Genomic DNA, 21,153 nt, shown 5'->3' with positions numbered 1-21,153 from the left:
CTGTGCATTAAGCGTTTAAATTTAACTGAGCAAGCTGAAGTAACATATGAGTTTACTGTCTTTAATTTGTAGGGGGTGGATACAATAACTGTTATCAATGCACTGCAGTGTCATGGGGGAAGACGAGACGGAAAAAAATGATGCTCGTAAACAACATTTAACTGGCTTCCGATGGCCACCTTAGCTGCAAGACATGAGTGTTCCATCTGTTTTGGAATTTCACCTGTTACACCCCCAGCTTAGTCAGTCCAATTCTTGAAAGTTTTTTATTTCGTTAACAATAGTGATGTAAATTTTCCCTTGATGATTATTAGAGGAAAGAGTCTGTTGTAAACGCTATGGGAAATCGAATTACGTTTAAGTTCAATCTATATACAACCGTTACAAACACATCGGGCTAAGAAGGCTAGAAAAACAAAACGGTTTAATTGTTAACTTTAGGCTGTTAATATTAACAGCATTTCGAGTTAAAATTTACATACAGAGTCAGTTTATAATTAGTGGGCATAATAGCAACGCATGTTTAATATCGCAGGACGATTTTAGCGACAAAAACAAGTGAGCAGTAAACAGTTAAGACCGACTAAGCCAATAATGTAAGAAGGTGAGATGATATTAAAAAATTCTTGCGGCGCGCATGCCTGCAGCTTGAGTGGCTTCTGTAGGCCAGTTTCAGGTTATTTCAATTAGATAGACCACAAGTGGTGTCCTGTATCAAATTTTTTGTCTCAACTTCCTCTACATAACTTTGGTACGTTGCAATCAGTTATAGCCCACGTCCATGTGTGTGCTACGTAATTAATAAATGGCAAATGCTATCACGGGTAGTAAGTTTAAGTTTCCATGTAGCAAATCAAGCAGTGTTTCGTAAGTGCAATGTAATTTTTATTTGCCATAATCCATCCTTGATATTAACAGTTTCAGCGGGCATAAAATAAGGTACACCTATAAAACATTCTAATATTCTTCTGAAATTGCATTTTGTAACATGAATAAAAATGGTGCCTAACTATGACAAACGTTTTAGATCAAGAAGTAAAATTTTTAATTCGCCATTGTTAGATTTCTAATAGAATATTTAGTAGGAAAGTGTAAATTAAAAGTGACCCGCCTCAGAGTGTGCTGATGAGCCTTGACACAGTCCACCAATTCCGAGTACATCTCTTCTGACCCTCCGCTAGCCTCTGATGAGTTGCACGATTTGGCTCCAAACTTTTGCAATCGCGACTTTTCGTTATACACAGCTCTACTTTCCTCGTCTTTTGATCCTCTGCCGACAGTCGAAAGTCGCTCTCCCGTTATACGCAGCTGTGCAGCTATATATATCATGCACGTGACGAAGAATATATCCAGACCGAAGCTTAAAAAGTTCCAGTAGAAAACTGAGTGGCACTGTACGAAGTAGACGGCGATGTAGAGCGGGAAATTCGTCTTGACGACTCCGCGCACGTTGGCGAAGGGGAACTGGCGGCCGGGAACGCCCGATGCCCAGGCCACTACGGGCATCATGAACCAGACGGGGCCCAGGATGTTGAGGTACACCATGGGGGCCCACGTCAGCCACAGGGCCTTCCGGTGAGAGCCGGTGAAGATGGCCATCAAGGCAGCGTCGCGCTGGCAGTGCGCCCACTGCACGCTGATGACGTCACGAAGTGCGGTGACGAGTCGTCGGTAGGCGCCGACGTGGCTGGAGAAGTGCGCCAGTTTGACGGCGCCGCCGATCAGAGTGAACGTGTTGACGAACGTGAGCATGATGCTGTCCCAGTCGCCCCACGACTGGTACGCGAAAAGGAACCCCATGGCGATGGTGGCGAGCATGCTGAAGTATATGGTGGCCGTGTAGGCGGGGTACAGCAGGTGCCACCAGCGGCTGCCCTCTGGCGGCCAGGCGCCCGTCACCATCAGCAGAGTCACGTTGTGACGCAGGACGTCGCCCACCGAGACGCCGCTCGCCGGTTTCGTTTTGCGTTCAAACATCGACAGCGCCGGCATAATGCTGCGCAACCTGTGGAGATTCAGACATTTTTCTTTCTTAACGGAGTAAGTTAAAAGAAACAAACGTAAAAAATAATAAAATGAAACACCTACAGCCGTTCTTTCGCTGTTATTTATTATATAGGAACCACTTCTTCTGGTCTTAGCTGACAATGAGGGGGGTGAGCTCCAATAGTATACACGATCCAATCAACGGCCAATATTTATGATCTGGCTTTCGTAGAACACTGTAACAGCAGTGTTGTGTCTGCAATTGAGTTGGTAGTTGATGGTTACAGACACAACATCTTTGTTACAGTAATCTACGGAAGCCAGATCATAAACAATGTCCGTTGATGGAGTCATGTTCAGTAAAGGCCTGAAGATAGTGAGCTGAATCATCAAAACTGATTGCTGTATAATAAAAACACCGAAAGGACAACTGGAGGTGTTCCATTTTATTAAGCCGGTGAACGGCCAAAATCCCACTACCTTCAATCAGAAGGATGGACATGCAAAAACGTAAAAAGCTGTCATTTAGTATTGTGAACTAATTAAAATTGAACCGTTACATACAAAAACTGGGGAAAGCGAGCCAAAGCCTGCGTTTTTTTGGCAGAACATTTAGACGGTGCAAAAGATCTGCTAAAGAAGATCACAGGGTATTCCAAAAAGAGTGTCGTCCTGCGGTCTAAGGCGCCTTGTCACAGACAGTTCATACGACTCCCCCCCCCCACCCACCCCCCACCCCCAGTCGAAGGTTAGAGTCCTCCCTCGGGCATGGGTGAGTGTGTTGTCCTTCGCGCAAGTTAGCGTAAGCTCGATTAAGTAGTCCATAAGTCTAGGGACCGATGACCTCAGCAGTTTGCTGTCATAGTACTTACCACAAATTTCTAAAAGAAAAAAAAAAAAAAAGTCGAATACCTTCAGAGGTGGTAGTACTCATCGAAACATGAAAAAATGTGTCAAATAAATATGGATCCTGAAACGTATACTTTCAAAGGTAAACATCTATTAATAGGGAGGGCTGCGCGGCACTTGGTTGCGGGTTTGCGGATACTAACAAAGGCGTTGCATTGGCGCTCCGTTAAATGTGTCGGCAGGGTATCATCAAGTCTCACTCACCGTACTCTACCTTGTAACACCATAGCTCTAATGTTGTACTGATTTATTTCGCTTTTGTTTCATTTAATGTCACAGCGCTGAGCTTCTGTAAATGTGTGTGATTGAATCGATAACATAAAACTGTATATTTCTTTCTTCGCACAAACTTTGATGTCGTGGTTTGTTTCTATGCAATATAGTATATTTGTCATTTAAATTCTTTGTCTCATTTGGAGGGAACAAAACTTACTGTATGTAATTGTAATTTCTGTGTGAATAATTTTTTGTAGAAATGTCAATATGTGCAAATGTTCTGTTTTATTTAATGTATTTGGTTACTGTTATGTAAACTGCTGATCCTCACTTAGGGTTCTTAGTAATTTTGTGTATAAGAGGTAGTGTGGTTCCCCTCGTGAACGGAACTGTGTAGCGCGCGCAAATTGTGGTTGGCCTAGGTAGAAAAGGTAGAATAAGAGTCAGTCGGGGACGAGCTATGAGTCGTGGACAAGCTACTAAACTGTGCACTGCCATGTAAAAGATGCATGTTGTGCTGGTTCCGAGAGAGGCTTTTTCTGCTACTTTACAATCCCTTGGATGGATGGATAAATAGCTGGAACTATTCTGGAATTTGTATCTATCATCGCCACCAAGAAATGACAGTCCAGCAATTCTGCCTGCAATTCCACTTTCCAACATGCAGTTGCCACCACATTGCGCAATCATTGCATCGGAATGCTATAATGATGTACAGTGAAGGATCAGCTTAATGGATGTGTTAGTGTGCTCAAATATAAGGTAAATTGTATCTGAATTTATGTACCTACCTTGATTTTTTCCTCGTCATAACACCTCTCAGGTTCCTCTCCGTTTGAGCTAAAGTGATATCCGAGTGTCCCTACTGAAAGAACTTTAAAGACCTTTTTTTTCTTTTAATTAATGCCTCTTGAACATAGTAAAGAGAAAGTTAAAGTTAATGTGGCAAGAGAGTGAATTAAAGTTAATGATGCTTGCTGAAAATAATTTTCCTAGCAAAACTGCTTATTAATGTGTTGTTGCCAACTTCAAATTAAAAGTTCTTAAGACTGAGGCTTATAAAGTTTTGCTTGGTAAATGATCGCATTGCTGTCTGTAGTAAATTCTAAAAGGTGAGTTAGTTTCTTGAAATTTTGCCCGCATTGTGTTTCACTGTAGTAAAAGTGGAAAACCGTACTTGTGAAACTTTATATACTCATGTTTGTTAAGTGTATGTCTCTCTTGTGTATAGGAAGTGCATATTAATAATATAACAGGATCCACAGTTTGTCTATTGTATTAATGCTGGGTAACAATTAATGGGAAGACCACTAATTACAAAAACCATAATTTCTTTAAAGCCTGAAAGTGATAGTGTTTTTCTGTACCTGTTATAATTTTGCAAATAGTTTGTGCTGCTCCAACTGTTAGTTTCAATCTTACCGTAAACATATGAGTGTGTCAGAGTTCATTGCACTCGCGTGTGGCCAAGTGTAGGTTGTGTTTATCCCTTAAAATTACTAATAACTATTTTCTTGAACGAGAATGTTAATCATTCTCTTGCCTAGTTAGGCTGGCGACCGTTTTCCATTATCAGTTAAACAGTGCAGATAGGTAAAATTTTGTTTGTTACTGTTCAAACATTTACGTAATTCTGACTTTCATTTCCGATAGGCCACCTCTGTTAGGTACAACACGGTCAACATAATAAAATTCCTCTCAGAGGGTAACACTGCTCTGATGCGTTATACCATAATTACTATAACCAAATAATTCTGTTTTGCAAACTGCCTCCAGCTTCGAGGTTATGGTATAGCAGTAGCAGACGGTAGTGTTATAACCTACCACTAAGTGGTCCGTAGGCAGTTGTGTGGTTCGAGTCGTGTTGTAGGCTATGTTATATAAGTAACCTGTTTGTATGTTGGCAGCGTCGGCCGCTGTGGCCGAGCGATTCTAGGCACTGGAACCGCGTGACTGATACGGTCGCAGGTTCGAATCCTGCCTGGGGCATGGTTGTGTGTGGTGTCCTTAGGTTAGTTAGGTTTAAGTAATTCTAAGTTCTAGGCGACTGATGACCTCAGATGCTAAGTCCCATAGTGCTCAGAGCCATTTGAACCATTTTTTTATGTTGGCAGCACTATAGACGGTGTTAATATCGCTGACAGCGATCTGCAACCTCCGCAAGAGATTCTTTGTTTGGACGGACTAGCAATTAGTGAGTGGATACGGAAGCGTATGGAAAAGATATACTTAGTCGAGACTCTGTGTTGGTAGGACATGCACTGTAAAGTGAGATGAAATGATGTGTTTATAAGAAAATTTGCAAGCAAATGTATGACGATGAACGTTGTTGATAATGTTTGGGTAGTGGAATTATCAACAATTATATAATTTTTGGAAATGGATATCACATGAATAAGGTAAAATTTTCTAGATACGTTGTTGGCTCTTCAACCAAATCCTTCTTTATGCTAACCATTTGCCTCCTAATAGTCAGAGTCTATAGTACTTAGAATCTTTTTATTTAGCTGGCTGTAGTTGCTACTTGCTGTAATTGCTCTAGTTCGTGTTATGATTTTCTGTGAGGTAAGTGATTTACAAAAAAGAATGAGGTTTGCACTGTCGGAATTCGTGATTCAAATGAGTTTAGGCAATTAACGGAGTTGGAGGTAGTTTCAGGTTTCTTTAATTTCATATTGTTTGGATTATTATTGTTTGGATTCCTTGCAATTAAGGCCTTTGTTTTGTGTTAATTATTGGATGCCATGTTGTCTATATATAGCAGTCAGATTGCGCTGGGCTTGTATATTGTGGGTAATAAACGAATAGGTTAAGTTTGAGTAGTCTTTCTCCGGGAAAATCCTGTACGTCAGTGTTTAATTAAAAATAATTAAAGAATTAGTTTCAGTTAGTTTTCGTCGTGTTTGTGTGTCTTGTTGTACAGTACTGTCAAGCCTGTGTACGTACCATGGCGTTTTACCTTATCCCAAACGCGGATTTACTTATCTGTTTACTGTTATTGCGCTGATTGTACCTACAAATTGTGTAGTACATTTGCATTTTCTCTCTTCCACCACTTGTTAGCAATGGAAGCCTACTGCTCGCAAGTGAAACGGCGGACATGATACTCCGCTATGGTTTAGCAAACGGACGCAGTCTGTGAGCCCGCGACTGAAAAATATCCACGGCGCAGAGTGCCCTCTGACGTACGACCGAGCGAGGTGGCGCAGTGGTTAGCACACTGGACTCGCATTCGGGAGGACGACGGTTCAATCCCGTCTCCGGCCATCCTGATTTAGGTTTTCCGTGATTTCCCTAAATCGCTTCAGGCAAATGCCGGGATGGTTCCTTTGAAAGGGCACGGCCGATTTCCTTCCCCATCCTTCCCTCACCAGAGCTTGCGCTCCGTCTCTAATGACCTCGTTGTCGACGGGACTTTAAACACTAATCTCCTCCTCTCCCCCTCCCTCTCTGACGTACGGCCGACTTTTAGAGTGTCTGTGGGACACAGGTAGCCAAGCGCCTTGGAAGAATGACAGTGGAAGGCCCCGTACAGTTCGCACGCCTCACTTGAAGGAGCGTGTGCTACTTTGGAAGAGAGCCCTGGAACCAGTTTGTGACGATTAGCAGCAGCAGAAGACGTGTCTTTATTCTCTTATGTGCGGTGGGGGGGGAGTAAAATGGTTCAAATAGCTCTGAGCGCAATGGGACTTAACATCTGAGGTATCAGTCCCATAAACTTAGAACTACTTAAACCTAACTAACCTAAGGACATCACACACATCCATGCCAGAGGCAGGATTCGAACCTGCGACCGTAGCAGTCACGCAGTTCCGGACTGAAGCTCCTACAACAACTCGGCCACAGGGGTGAGGGTATTTCATGTAAAATTGCTGCACCCACATCATCTACACCGCATTCAGGATCATCATGGCAGACTGGTGTGGCTGTTACAGTGCTTTGCCGCAGATACACTGTTCACATCCAAGATTTCATTTACCGATGAAGCAGGGTTCACAGGATGGTATTGTAAATTTCCACAACCAGCATCTATGGACAGATGTAAATCCCCAAGCAATTCAGGAAAGAAGCCATCAACAATGATTTTCAGCCAACGTATGGGCAAACGTACTTGGCGATAGATTAATAGGTCCCATACGTACAACCATAAAGGTTAACTGGGGCAATGTATCTGAACTTTCTCATTATTGTATTGTCTATCTTGCTGGAGGCTGTGCCACTGCAGCAATGAATACATCCGTGATGGCACACCAGCACACTTTCGTGACAGTGTGCGGGAACATCTGGCGCAAACATTTCAGGACTGTTCCCCAGACCTAAATCGCCTAGACATTTGATTAAGGGGACAATTGAAGGAACTGGTCTAGGTCACTCCAATCAACGATGTGTGGACACTACAGGGTCGCGTCTTCAGTGTGCGCCAGCGGGTACAACACAACCGGGTATACTTCAAAGGCTGCCTCATTCCTTACGTCGGAGAACAGAGGGGTGCATTGTCGTGAATGGATGCCACGTTTAACACCTCCTGTAAACACGTGTTTATCGAAGTAAGTGTGCATTTTCGGACCCAAGTTTACTGGACTTATTTTTCTTTTTTCAGTTAATACTACCACCTCTCAAAGCATTCTACACTATTTTTGGAACACTTTGTATGTACACTATCTGATCAGATGCCCTTCTATAATGCGAAACTGACCACTGGATATCACGTGCGGTGGACGCACCAGTACTAAAGGAAATGGCGCGTATTGTGTTGTTAGTAGAGAAGGAGTAATATCAGAATGATGTACAGAGGTCTAGCGGCTCCTCATAAGTTACCTATTTATGTACCCAAAACTAAGTGATTCTTTAGGTGGTGTAAATAGCGAAGCCACTGGGCAGTGGACGACTGGTAATGAGTGATCTGCAGTGACGTATCACACTATACCATTTGGCGACTTAGGATCGGTGAATGCCTGCAGAACGTTACCTGCGATGATGTGTAGCGCCAACAGTGAAGTACAAAGGAGGTGATGTTAAGGTTTGTGGGGTGTTTTTCGTGATTATGGTGTGTTCCACTTATTGTGCTCACGAAAACGCTAAATGCGGAAGCATATCAACACATTTTACAGCATAGTGTACTGTGTACAGTAGAAGAACAGGATGGACACCACGAATATTTGTATACGCATGTAAATGCACCATGTCATAAAGGAGTATCTATGAGGAAATTGGTCTGTGGAAAATAATATTCCGGAAACTGAGTGGCCTGCCTGGAATCCCGACCTAAATCCAATGGATCACCTTTGCGATGAGTGAGAACATCGACTTCCCTTCAGATCCTAGCGTCCTATGTCACTGTCTTCTCTGGCTTCGCCTCTTGAGGAAGAAATGGCTGCCATTCCTCCACATACATTCAGACACCTTATTGAAAGTAGAGATCAAGCCATTATAAAGGCAAAGAGGAGGACACACCCCGTATTAATGTCCTGTAATAAGTGTCAGGATAGTTTTGTTCAGATAGCATTATTGTGACAAGAACACTGGCAGAACAGGATATATTGAATTGTATCTAAATATCCAAACACATCGACAGCCTTAATATTTCATCACCTTTATCTCGTCTCGATGATAGTGGTGGCAGCCAAGCATCGAAGCAGTCTACATACGTAGAAAATTTCAGACGGTATCCTTTATGAGGGTATCAGGCTGACTGCAACGGTTTCAAGGAATAGTTCTGTACTGAACGTGATGAAGCCAGTTAGTCGTCACCGTTCACATATTCCACTATCATAAAATTGTATTTTTAAAGTTCCATGCTCCTGTACAGACATAAATGTATCGTCAACGGCTGATTTACTGTACACGTATTTATGAGATATAATAAGTGTACTTGTAACTCTGTTGGAAAAACATTCAACAGCTTTATTGTGTTTCAGCCAGTGTTTCAATAGAGCGCTGTAACCGTGACGAACGCTCAAGGCGGCCCTTCGCTTTCAGTTTTAAGGGTTCTCTACGTGGTTTTTCATGTATATTTCATGAAATGTGAAAAGAAAGTTCGTGGTTTCAGCGTTGTAGATCCGTACTCATACAGGACTGAGCTGACGAAATTTTTGGTATTTGTCTTACACCCAAACCTTCGAGCGTCAGACTATCAGTTTGGTACCAAACGTTTTGTGTCGATAGAGTATCAACCAAAATTCCGATATAGTTCGTATTACGTGCTGGCGTCCAGCAGAACGGGCATCAAGGCTTATTAAAAGCAACACCAGAACACAGCACAGGAAAAGCATAACTGTGACAAATCAGCAAGTAAAGTTTCCTTGGGGAAGTTGGTAGAGCGCTGGATCGTCGTACCAAGGGCTGGATTCGAACCCCAATGATCACAGTTTGTTTTACTGCATTATGCGTGAAAGTATTATATGGGTCAACATGGTTATAACATGTAAAAGGGCTATTTGGAGTTTACAGCATTGTTCTGTTCGAAGTCTGCGTTCGCTTCGTTTCTTTGAAAGTGATAAACCTAAAGAGTACATTTGTAATTTCACAGAATACATAATCATAACAAAAAATGATGAAACAGTTGCATCACAGGTGCGAAACTACTGGTGATGTTGTTGTTGCTTTTGTTGTTGTTGTGGTCTTCAGTCCAAAAACTGGTTTGATGCAGCTGTCCATGCTACTCTATCCTGTGCAAGCTTCTTCATCTCCCAGTACCTACTGCAACCTACATCCTTCTGAATCTGTTACGTGTATTCATCTCCTGATCTCTCTCTACGATTTTTACCCTCCACGCTACCCTCCAATACCAAATTGGTGATCTCTTGATGCCTCAGAACATGCCCTACCAACCGATCGCTTCTTCTAGTCAAGTTTCGCCACAAATTTTTCTTCTCTCCAATTCTATTCAGTACCTCTTCATTAGTTATGTGATCTACCCATCTAATCTTTAGCATTCTTGTGTAGCACCACATTTCGAAAGCTTCTATTCTCTTCTTGCCTAAACTATTTATCGTCCACGTTCCACTTCCATACATGGCTACACTCCATACAAATATTCCCGCAGCATCAAGCGATTTAACTCGACTACATTCCATTATCCTCGTTTGCTTCTGTTGATTTTCATCTTATATCTTCCTTTCAAGACACTGTCCATTCCGTTCAACTGCTGTTCCAGGTCCTTGGCTGTCTCTGACAGAATTACAATTTCATCGGCGAATCTAAATGCTTTTATTTCTTCTCCATGGATTTTAAATCCTACTCCGAATTTTTCTTTTGTTTCCTTTACTGTTTGCTCGATATACAGATCGAATAACATCGGGGATAGGCTATAACCCTGTCTTACTCCCTTCCCAACCATTGATTCCCTTTCATGTCCCTCGACTCTTATAGCTACCATCTGGTTTCTGTATAATTTGTAAATAGTCTTTCGCTCTCTGTATTTTACCCCTGCCACCTTCAGAATTTCAAAGAGAGTATTCCGGTCAACATTGTCAAAAGCTTTCTCTAAGTATACAAATGCTAGAAACGTAGGTTTGCCTTTCCTTAATCTATTTTCTAAGTCGTAGGGTCAGTATTGCCTTACGTGTTCCAACATTTCTACGGAATCCAAACTGATCTTCCCCTAGGTCGGCTTCTACCAGTTTTTCCATTCGTCCTTAAAGAATCCGTGTTAATATTTTGCAGCCGTGGCTTATTAAACTGATACTTCGGTAATTTTCACATCTGTCAACACCAGCTTTCTTTGTGATTGGAATTGTTATATTCTTCTTGAAGTCTGAGGGAATTTCACCTGTCTCATACATGTTTCTCACTAGATGGTAGATAATGCTTTTAATAATTACAATAATTATAATAAAACTAATAGTAATAGTAATACAGCAATAAGATAAATAATAAGTACATAACATTAAAAAATCAATGCCAACATGAGCCCCCCCCTCCCTCCCACACACACACTGTGACATTCATCCAGGAACAAAGGCTTCATAATGTTGGTTGCATACGAAGAAATGTGTGAAATAAATGACATATAACAGTTTCACGCGTAAACAGTTTTTAAAAAATCATCATCAGTGGGGTTTGAACGCGGAATCTTTGATACGACGATCTCAAACTCTACAAACTCACCCACATAAGAACTAGAAACAATTACTCACAGATACGCTTTAGCGGTGCTTCGTATTTCTGGTGTTACTTCTAATTACTGTTTACGCCCCGTTCTGCTCGACGACAGCACATAGCATGACCTAAATCGGTGTTTTGTTTGATACTCTATCGACATACAATGTTTGGTAGCGATCTCAGTGTCTCCCTTCTAGAGGTTTGGCTACTAGCACATGTTCACTAATCACATTTCTAAAGAATTTTCTTTATTTTGTGTTATTACATTGTGTGGTATAAGACACACTGGGGTAGATATGGTATCAAAGTATGAAAAGCTTCATCTGATGTGCTTCTAACTGCTCCTTTCACCGCTTTGTGCTAGCAGACTGAATGATTCAACAATGTTTAAGACGTGAACTTTTTTTCCGATGCTGCATCAGTGGAACTAAGTGCTGACCTGATGTGTACCAGGACACACAATATTCTGTAAGAAGAAGACAGCAGCTATAGCCACGAAGGACACTTATCAAGCGCCCGCTGGTGGCCGAGCGGATCTAGGCCTTTCAGTCTGGACGCTACGGTCGCAGGTTCGAATCCTGCCTCGGGCATGGATGTGTGTGATGTCCTTAGGTTAGTTAAGTTTAAGTAGTTCTGAGTTCTAGGGGACTGATGACCTCAGATGTTTAGTCCCATAGTGCTCAGAGCCATTTCTGACACTTATCAGAGAACATACTGCGCTGCTTAGTGCTGCGGACATGAACTGAGGTTTCTATTGTTGACGTAAAGAGCCAGATGACGGTGGAATAATAGGGGCTCGCTGCGAGAGACAACAAATTTTCGACTTGTGAAACCTACAGCGAGCCATATACTCAACTCTTCGATCCTTTTTCATACGTCTTTCACACTACATTGACACATGGTTTCTTGCTTAAAACGCAGAAATCGTCTGTGGCACCTTCGGCGCACTACTTCCAGTATAACATATTTTAACTGAAGCATTCTGTTTCGTTACGGGAAAGAAGTGCTCTAAATAAATAAATTTTAAGTAATGAAATCTTAACACTGTAGGGCGAAATTTCGGTATTCCGACAGATTTCTTTCTGCATTAAAGGAGGCTCTTCTTAATGACGCGCTATCTTCTCCAGAAGCTTGGTGCACACGGCGCATCATCTGAGATAAACAACGTGAGAAAATCTGATACAGCGAGTCATTGTCGGATATTCTACGTCCATGAGGCTATTTCATGACCAGTTCACCTTCTCCTTTCTAGATTTCTATTACTGAGGATTTCATGTAGATTTACTCATTTCCTCGGAAGACGTTCCCAAAATACTATATTTTCTTAGCAGTTACTTTGAAGAGTACCTGAAGCAGTATTTTCATCGATTTGACACAGTACCGCAGACGTTTGTGGGACCACGTCTCCTGAATGCGTGACAGTGGCATATGGCGGTTGTAGTAGGACACCCTCCTCTAACATTGCCTTTATTCTATGGAAATAACCGGTACCATGTATACTATCGATTCTTGCATAACTGAACATTATATCAGCTGTTTAACTGAATGAACTTCATATGATTCTGTATATGATGTAAAATGTGTAAAAAGAAATTAATTTGTTACACTCTGTATGTACGGTTAAAATTCTTCTTCTTTTAGAAATATTTGAAATTACGAAATATCGGGCATACTTAAAATTCATATTCTTAATTGCACAATCTAAAGCTAATTATTAAATTTATTTGTGGATTCATTTGTAAAATAATGTTACAACTTGGTGATGATTCTTCTTTTGTCAAGAAAGTTTGTAAACTATTTTGCTTTGTAAACTCTTTAGAATATTGGGAGTACCGCAGAATGTTAGGAATAGTGGGCATGCCTCTGATGGAGACAGATGTATTTATATGAACGACACTAACAATGCAATTTGGAATATTAAGTGGAAATTGTAAAGACGGTGTGATATTGAAAAATGTGACAAAGAATAAAATTCAAGAAATCTTCATATTTTGTCATCAGGAACGTACAACGTTAAATACAAATTTCAGCCGCAAGAATGTACCCCTGGAATCAAGAAATGGAGCCAACAACAAGAGAAAATGAAGATAAGTAAAAACTTTTTCTTTTGTATGTCATACGCCTCACGAAGCTTTCAAATCTGGTGCAGAGACAGAGAAATTTAATGGTGATGTGTGGGAGGGTAAGATCACACGGTGTTACCTTTTTACTATTATATCAACATTCTTACATACTATGTCGTTGAAATTACAACTTCCCAAACCAGATTAGAAAGACCAGAGTAGCAGATATTAAATCAACATCTACATCGATACCGTGCAAGTCACACTTAAGTGTCTGTTAGAGGGTTCATCGAACCACCTTCATAACAATTCTCCGTTATCCCAATCTCGAACAGCGCACGGAAAAACGGACACCTGTATCTTTGCGTACGGGGCTCTGAATTCCCTTATTTCATTAGGATGATCGTTTCTCCCTATGTAGGTCGGGATAAAGAAAATATTTTCGCATTCGGAGGAGAAAGTTTGTGATTGAAATTTGGTGAGAAAATTCCACCGCAACGAAAGCCGCCTTTGTTTTAATGATGTCCACCCCAAGTTCTGTATCACGTCAGTGACACTCTCTGCCCTATTTCTCGATAATACAGAACGTGCTCTTCTTCTGTGAACTTCCTCAGTGTACTCCGTAAACGTTATGCTCTCTTTAGTATATCTGTTGTATCTTCGAAGTGTTCAGCCAATAATACGCAGTATTTGGTTAGCATTCCCCAAAACATTTTCTACGTGTTCTTTCCAGTTTAAGTTTTTGGTAATTCTAATTCCTTGGTATTCCGCAAAATTTGTGGCCTTTAGATTTGACTGATTTATCGTGTAACCGAAGAGTAACGGACATCTTTTAGCACTCATGTGAATGACCACACACTTTTCATCATTTAGGGTCAATTACTTTTCGAGCCATACGGATATCTTTTCTAAATCATTTGCAATTTGTCTTGATCTTCTGATGACTTTACTAGATGATAAACAACAGCATCATCTGGATACAACCTAAGACGGCTGCTCAGCTTGTCTCCTAAATCCTTTATATAGATAAGGAACAGTTGAGGGCCTGTAACACTACCTTGGGGAACGACAGAAGTTATTCTGTTCTACTACAGTTCCCTAAATTACATCTTCAATACAATCACGTACAACAGGTAAGTGCACGAAAGGAGACTTGTGCTTTCTCTGGGCTACCCGCGCACTGTTGGAATGATCGGTTCCTAAAATCGTAGCGACAGCTGAATAGTCCATAAAGCTCTGCAAGCGTGTGGACCACCTTAAATAATTTAGGCGACACGCAGATCGGCGTAAATTTTAACTAGAGTTTGCTCAATCAAACAAGAATCAGTGCGATCGTTCGAAATCATGGAGGTCGACTCGATAAAAACGCGGAGTGATTAAACTCCAACGATCAACTCCACTGAATTCATTTAATGAACTTGCAAAATTAATTCCAACAACGTTCCCTTTTCTCATTCCTATCGCCACACTAACAGTATTGTTCAAATGCGCTGTTCACTGCCTATCATATCTAGCGATGTTTACTCACACGCGAGAATTAACTCCAAAAAATTTATAGGTGTCGAAGACCTTTAGAGTTTCGAGGTTACTACTGAACGTGGCTGAATCGCCGCCGAAATTACCGCACGACGTTTTCGCTGATACAGAGCCCCTCAGCATCTGCCGGAGCCTCTGGACAACTTTGCAAAACCAACTGCATTCGTCCCACGCAATTTCCTCCCTATATGTATCATATCCATGGCTTGCGACATCATAAATTCCCGTCACTACGCATGTAACCAAGGAAAAGTTATAAACAACGTTGCATGTTGCGCTGTCAGACAAGAAAAGCAATGCTAATTAGTAGATTCTACATTAATTTCTATATGACGTTAAGTCTTTTCATGTTATTCATTATTGCACAAGTTTATCATACATAAGAAACACAGAAACCCAGAAACTATCAAAAATTATAAAAACTACTGTGTTACATTAAGAAAAGTTATTAAAAAATCCAGGAGTATGTGTATCATGTCTGAAATCAGCAACTCTGATAATAAAATTAAAACAATTTGGAATATTATTAAAAGAGAGACAGGTCAACCAAGAGCAGAGGAAGACAGTATTACCATCAAATTGAATGAAAACTTTACGAACAAAAAGTCAGAAGTTGAAAATATTTTTAATAATCATTTTCTAAATGTTGTGGATATAGTAGGATCCAGGTGTTCATTAGAAGATGCTAGGCTGTTAATAGAAGAGGCCATACCTATGCAATTTGATACAATTGAAATCTCACCCACTTCTCCCTCTGAAATTAGGAAAATAATAAACTTGCTTAAAAGCAAAAACTCACATGGAATTGATGGCATTTCCAGCAAAATACTAAAAGCTTGTTCTCAACAGATAAGTAAGATTCTCAGCCACCTGTGTAATAGCTCTCTGGAACAGGGCATTTTCCCTGATAGACTGAAATATGCTATTGTTATACCTTTGCATAAAAAGGGGGATAGATGTGATGTCAACAATTACCGTCCAATCTCCCTTCTAACAGCTTTATCCAAAAATTTTGAGAAAGTAATGTATTCAAGAGTAGCTTCACATATCTGTAAAAATGAAGTACTAACAAAATGTCAGTTTGGTTTCCAGAAAGGTTTTTCAACAGAAAATGCCATATATGCTTTCACCAGTCAAATTTTGAATGATCTGAATAACCGAACACCACCCATTGGGATTTTTTGTGATCTCTCAAAGGCTTTTGATTGTGTAAATCATGAAATTCTGCTAGACAAGCTCAAGTATTGTGGCATGAGTGGGACAGTGCACAAATGGTTTAATTCGTACCTAACTGGAAGAGTGCAGAAAGTTGAAATAAGTAGTTCTCGTAACATGCAAAGATCAGCACATTCCTCAAACTGGGGAACTATCAAGAATGGGGTTCCACAAGGGTCAGTCTTGGGTCCTTTGTTGTTCTTATTATATATTAATGACTTGCCATTCTATATTCATGAAGAGGCAAAGTTAGTTCTCTTCGCTGATGATACAAGTATAGTAATCACACCTGAGAAACAAGAATTAACTGATGAAATTGTCAATACTGTCTTTCAGAAAATTACTAAGTGGTTCCTTGTAAACGGACTCTCACTGAGTTTTGATAAGACACAGTACATACAGTTCCGTACAGTGAATGGTATAACGTCATTAATAAATATAGACCTTAATCAGAAGCATATAGCTAAGGTAGAATATTCCAAATTTTTAGGTATGTCCATTGATGAGAGATTAAATTGGAAGAAACACATTGATGATCTGCTGAAACGTTTGAGTTCAGCTACTTATGCAATAAGGGTCATTGCAAATTTTGGTGATAAACATCTTAGTAAATTAGCTTACTACGCCTATTTTCACTCATTGCTTTCATATGGCATCATATTTTGGGGTAATTCATCACTGAGGAATAAAGTATTTATTGCACAAAAGCGTGTAATCAGAATAATAGCTGGAGTCCACCCAAGATCATCCTGCAGACATTTATTTAAGGATCTAGGGATATTCACAGTAGCTTCTCAGTATATATACTCTCTTATGAAATTTGTTATTAACAACCAAACCCAATTCAAAAGTAATAGCAGTGTGCATAACTTCAATACTAGGAGAAATTACGATCTTCACTATTCAAGATTAAATCTAACTTTGGCACAGAAAGGGGTGAATTATACTGGCACTAAAGTCTTTGGTCACTTACCAAATAGTATCAAAAGTCTGACAGATAACCAACAAGTATTTAAGAAGAAATTAAAAGAATTTCTGAATGACAACTCCTTCTACTCCATAGAGGAATTTTTAGATATAAATTAAGAAAAAAAAGAAAAAAAAACAAAAATATAAAAAAAATAAAGAAAAACAAAAAAACACAAAAAAATAAAGTTGTTTTATTAACTTAAGTATGTTGTTAAATTAACCTAATTATGTCATGTATTGGAAAATTCGACTCGTTCCACATCATTACGAAATATCGTATTTATGATCCATGGAACTAGTATTAATCTAATCTAATCTAATCTAATATACACACAAATACTTTCGTAAGTATGTGCGTATAGTGTCTTTACTACAGGAAACTGACTCCTTTTTCTACTCGAGCGTTAAGACTGATGATATTTGGCACACTGTCCTCCCATAATTTACGTATAAATTCAATCTCATCATTTATGACTTTTATATGTGTATATACTACGTTTTGAAAGTGTATTATAATACTAATGCTTCTAGCTTGACATGTTGTTGGGTGTCGTTTCTTTACTACTGCTTGACTAGAAAATAATTATTTTGTAATTACAATATTTTGCGTGTTTGCGTCTGTCTGCTAGATGCTCTACAAAGCTGAATTTATAGCTTGTACCACCAGGTATCCAATGACATCTTGACTTTTAAAATGTGGTGGGTATTTTTTATGTCACTAGCTTTAAAAGTATCAGTGCCCTTTTCTGACATTGCAAAAATCTTTCAATGAAATTCCCATACAGTAATTTTGTTTCTTCATTTATTATAAACTGCCGTAATTCCTTGTTATGTGACATATCGGAAATCTACATTTACAATATCCGTCTGTGATTTTTTTTATTTATTTTAATTTTTTTTTTTTTTTTTTTTTTTTTTTTTTTTTTTTTGTCCGTCATACAATCTGTGTTTAGGACGGAAGCCACTAATGTTCTTCAACTTCTAGACATTGTTCAATTTTTGTGTACTTATATATGTTACTAGTTTTTTATTTAACCTGACCTTATTAGGCTTGATAGCTACGAAGGCAGGATGGGTTGAAGCACACTAGGAAGCCACCTCGCGATTCGACACTGCCATAGCAGGTCAGTTGAAAAAAACATTTTCCGTGATTCGTGCTACACCGTCAACACTTGTTCTTTCAATGCTCCATTCTGTTGTTGTTGACAACACTCGTATAACCGTCATGTCCCAGCGGAAGTTCTCCGTTTCGATTTGCCTACCGTTTGGTCTATGATTCACCCTCTGTCAGTGGACGAACTGCGAAAAATATTTCATGGAGTTCAGTACGTGAAAGATTATTTTCAAATAATTCGTCCCTGTATGTGTCTTTCCATGTTAACACGTGAAAAAACATGCACATGAAATAATTCAGTGCTTTCAATTAACGAGCGTCCATCTTTTTACAAACTTATTTTGCACTAAATTGTCTACTAACTATGCAACAAGTTGTATTTCTAATTACCTCTCAACCTGGTAACGGTTTGTCGACAGTAACGTGGCATCATAATTGCACAGTACAAACAGCTGAACATATTATCACGTCAGCTCAACATATTCTATACCAGATGAATGTATTACAACTGCTCATGAATTCACAGTCGACGGAACTTTGAAGTGTAACATGACCGTTCACTTTAAAAACGTCACTGGGGGATTCAGATGTATATAACAATTATATTGTTAGCTATAGGCCCCTTATATTAAAAGCTAGCAATGACTAGCCACAATGGAATAAAATACTCTTTATTATTACTGGTTATTCTGCAGTGAGACACTATAAATGTAAGAATACAATCAAATTACCAAGTTTCTGATGTTACACATATAGAAACACAAAGACGATCACAAGTAGTTGTTATGGAGAAATCGTGCAAAGGGCTTGCTGGAGCCATCTCAAGGGTATGAACCACTGATCTCTGTAGCGAAATTATCTGTGCACTATTTTCCCGAATAAGTCTTAGTGATTTTCATAGATGCCCCACAACAGCTTCCCAGCAGAGGACATAACTGCACTCTGAAACTTAGACGTAGACGTAGATCCTACATGAAAATCGAGAATGATTATTCAGTATGGAGAGCAATGGTTGCTGATATGAAAGTCCCTCACATACTAAAACTATGTGCCAGACCCGTATTCTAACCCTGAGCACTGCCTTTCGCTGGAAAGTGGTCCACCAGCAGAGCTACCCAATCATGACTTATGACCCTTCTTCACAGCTATACTTGCTCCAGTACCTCAAGAGGCACTTTCCTGCTAAAGGCAAAGGCCTCTAGTTCACGTCCTGATCCAGCACATAGTTTAAATTAGTCAGAAAGATTCTGCATGAAAGTCATTGTTGTGATTGTCTTCTGGCTGTGAATCAAAGATCAGCTGAAAGCGATTTTTATTAACAGCAACAAAAGCCGTTAAGGAGTAAATAATATGGAAAGTGAGTTAAGACTCCCAACATTCTTAAAAGGGCTTCTGCAAGAATTAGGTTTCTCTAGTTTCCACAACATTCCTACTTCTCACTCCTGCTGAATAAACAGTTTTTTATGCTTAGGTGGACTGCCGTAGAATATTATTACTTACGAGAACAGCAAGTAAAAACATGCAAGATAACCCAACACACTTATCTTTAAGTTACAACAATGTCAGGTAATCCTAAGGACAACATGCTGAACTGTGCTTCTTCGTTAGTTTAACCGTGTGTTGATTCAGATTAGCCTGTCATCCCACTGACCACCAAGCAATTTTACACAGTATATTTATTTACTGTATGATTATTCATGTCTACTCCTAGTGCTGACAGGTCATCGTACGTCAATAAGAACAGCCCAGTAGCAAATCCACACAGCCACCTGATGATATTATTCGCCAATAAGCAAACTATCAAGACATCAGGACGTCCTAAATGATTAACTGCTTACTGAAATGTGTCCAAAGTAAGGGCGCGCCTCTCGGTGTGAAATGTGGCCTGGCTGCTTCAACTGACCACAGGACACAGCCCGAGTAGTCAGTCCCTCTGCTGACAGTGGTTTGCTGTTTAAAGACAAACAGCGTACCTCTTTGTTCTGCAGTACCCGACCTTGGCCTCCAAACAGTTATAATGCAACCCCTCCCAAGCTACGATTGATTTAGTCTGACGCAGTTACAGCAAACGAATTTCTTGCCTGCACGGTTCGCCAGACGCCAAATTTCCCGCGCGCTGCTTTTTCGTGGTGTTGCCTTTCCTCTGCAAACATTCAATCCCTTTCAATACAAAAGGCAGTAATCAGATACTTTGTAGTCGGAGATTTGAAGTCACGTGTAATTAGACTGAAAACTCCTTGAATATCTTGTTGGTAATGAATTATTTACTACAGAAATGAAATATACTATTCATCAAGCATCGAGGTTGATTGAAGACTAAGAAATGTCTTAGATTGTCTACCACGACCGGCTTTATTGACACACCACGTAAAAGATGTTATTTCTGAATTCAGTTGCGACGTTAATTGATTTTAATCGAAACAACAATGACATATTTCGCAATGTCAGCTAAGTAGAGTTGACTGTGGCATTATACCGAATTTTCTGCTGTACTTCGCGCACAAACCGGCCATATACACTCTGTTTCTTTTTAGCTGAAACTGTTTGAAATTTATAACACAGATCTTAGAAGAATTACTAGACACGCAGCGCTTCTTATACAAAAATATATGAGAATGACGACAGTTAATTATTAATGTCTCATAGCAGTTAATTATATGATTATAAGCACTCTCCCTTACAACACTGTGATCGACCTACATAAGACCAGTACCTTCAAAGATGACAACGTGCTGCGAATGGTTTTGGAAAAGGGTAAGCCATTGATCCAGTTTTATCGTTTGCTGTTAAAGCCGTACGTCGACGAATCATTGATGAAGTTCGAGAGTCGGATTAAAGTTCAGGATGAAAGTACATCAATGACATTAATCATTTGCTGGATACATTGCTATTATCGGTGAAGATAAAGAACACTTTCAGGACCTGTCGAACAGAATGAACAATCTAATAACTGCAGAATACGAGCTGACAGGAAAACAAAGGAGGAAAAAAGGAATAAGTTGTGGTAGAAACGAGATTAGAGCTAAATTCAACGTGAAAGTT

General features: G+C 39.8%; 1 protein-coding gene across 1 annotated transcript; it reads right to left on the bottom strand.

The window, feature by feature from the left end:
• Nucleotides 1-1,044: 1,044 nt before the first annotated feature.
• On the bottom strand, nucleotides 1,045-20,045 carry LOC124622955. The gene is made up of 2 exons (XM_047148746.1): nucleotides 19,950-20,045; nucleotides 1,045-2,005 (listed from the first exon to the last, which is right to left on the bottom strand). Exon 2 carries the CDS (start codon nucleotides 1,990-1,992, stop codon nucleotides 1,045-1,047), a length of 948 nt encoding a protein of 315 aa, XP_047004702.1. The 5' UTR covers nucleotides 1,993-2,005; nucleotides 19,950-20,045.
• Nucleotides 20,046-21,153: the final 1,108 nt, after the last annotated feature.

Source organism: Schistocerca americana, chromosome 7 (genome assembly GCF_021461395.2).
Source record: "Schistocerca americana isolate TAMUIC-IGC-003095 chromosome 7, iqSchAmer2.1, whole genome shotgun sequence".
In the NCBI taxonomy this organism is placed as follows: Eukaryota; Metazoa; Arthropoda; class Insecta; order Orthoptera; family Acrididae; genus Schistocerca; species Schistocerca americana.
Note: the sequence above shows the minus strand (reverse complement) of the source record. Positions and strands in the feature narration are given on the sequence as shown.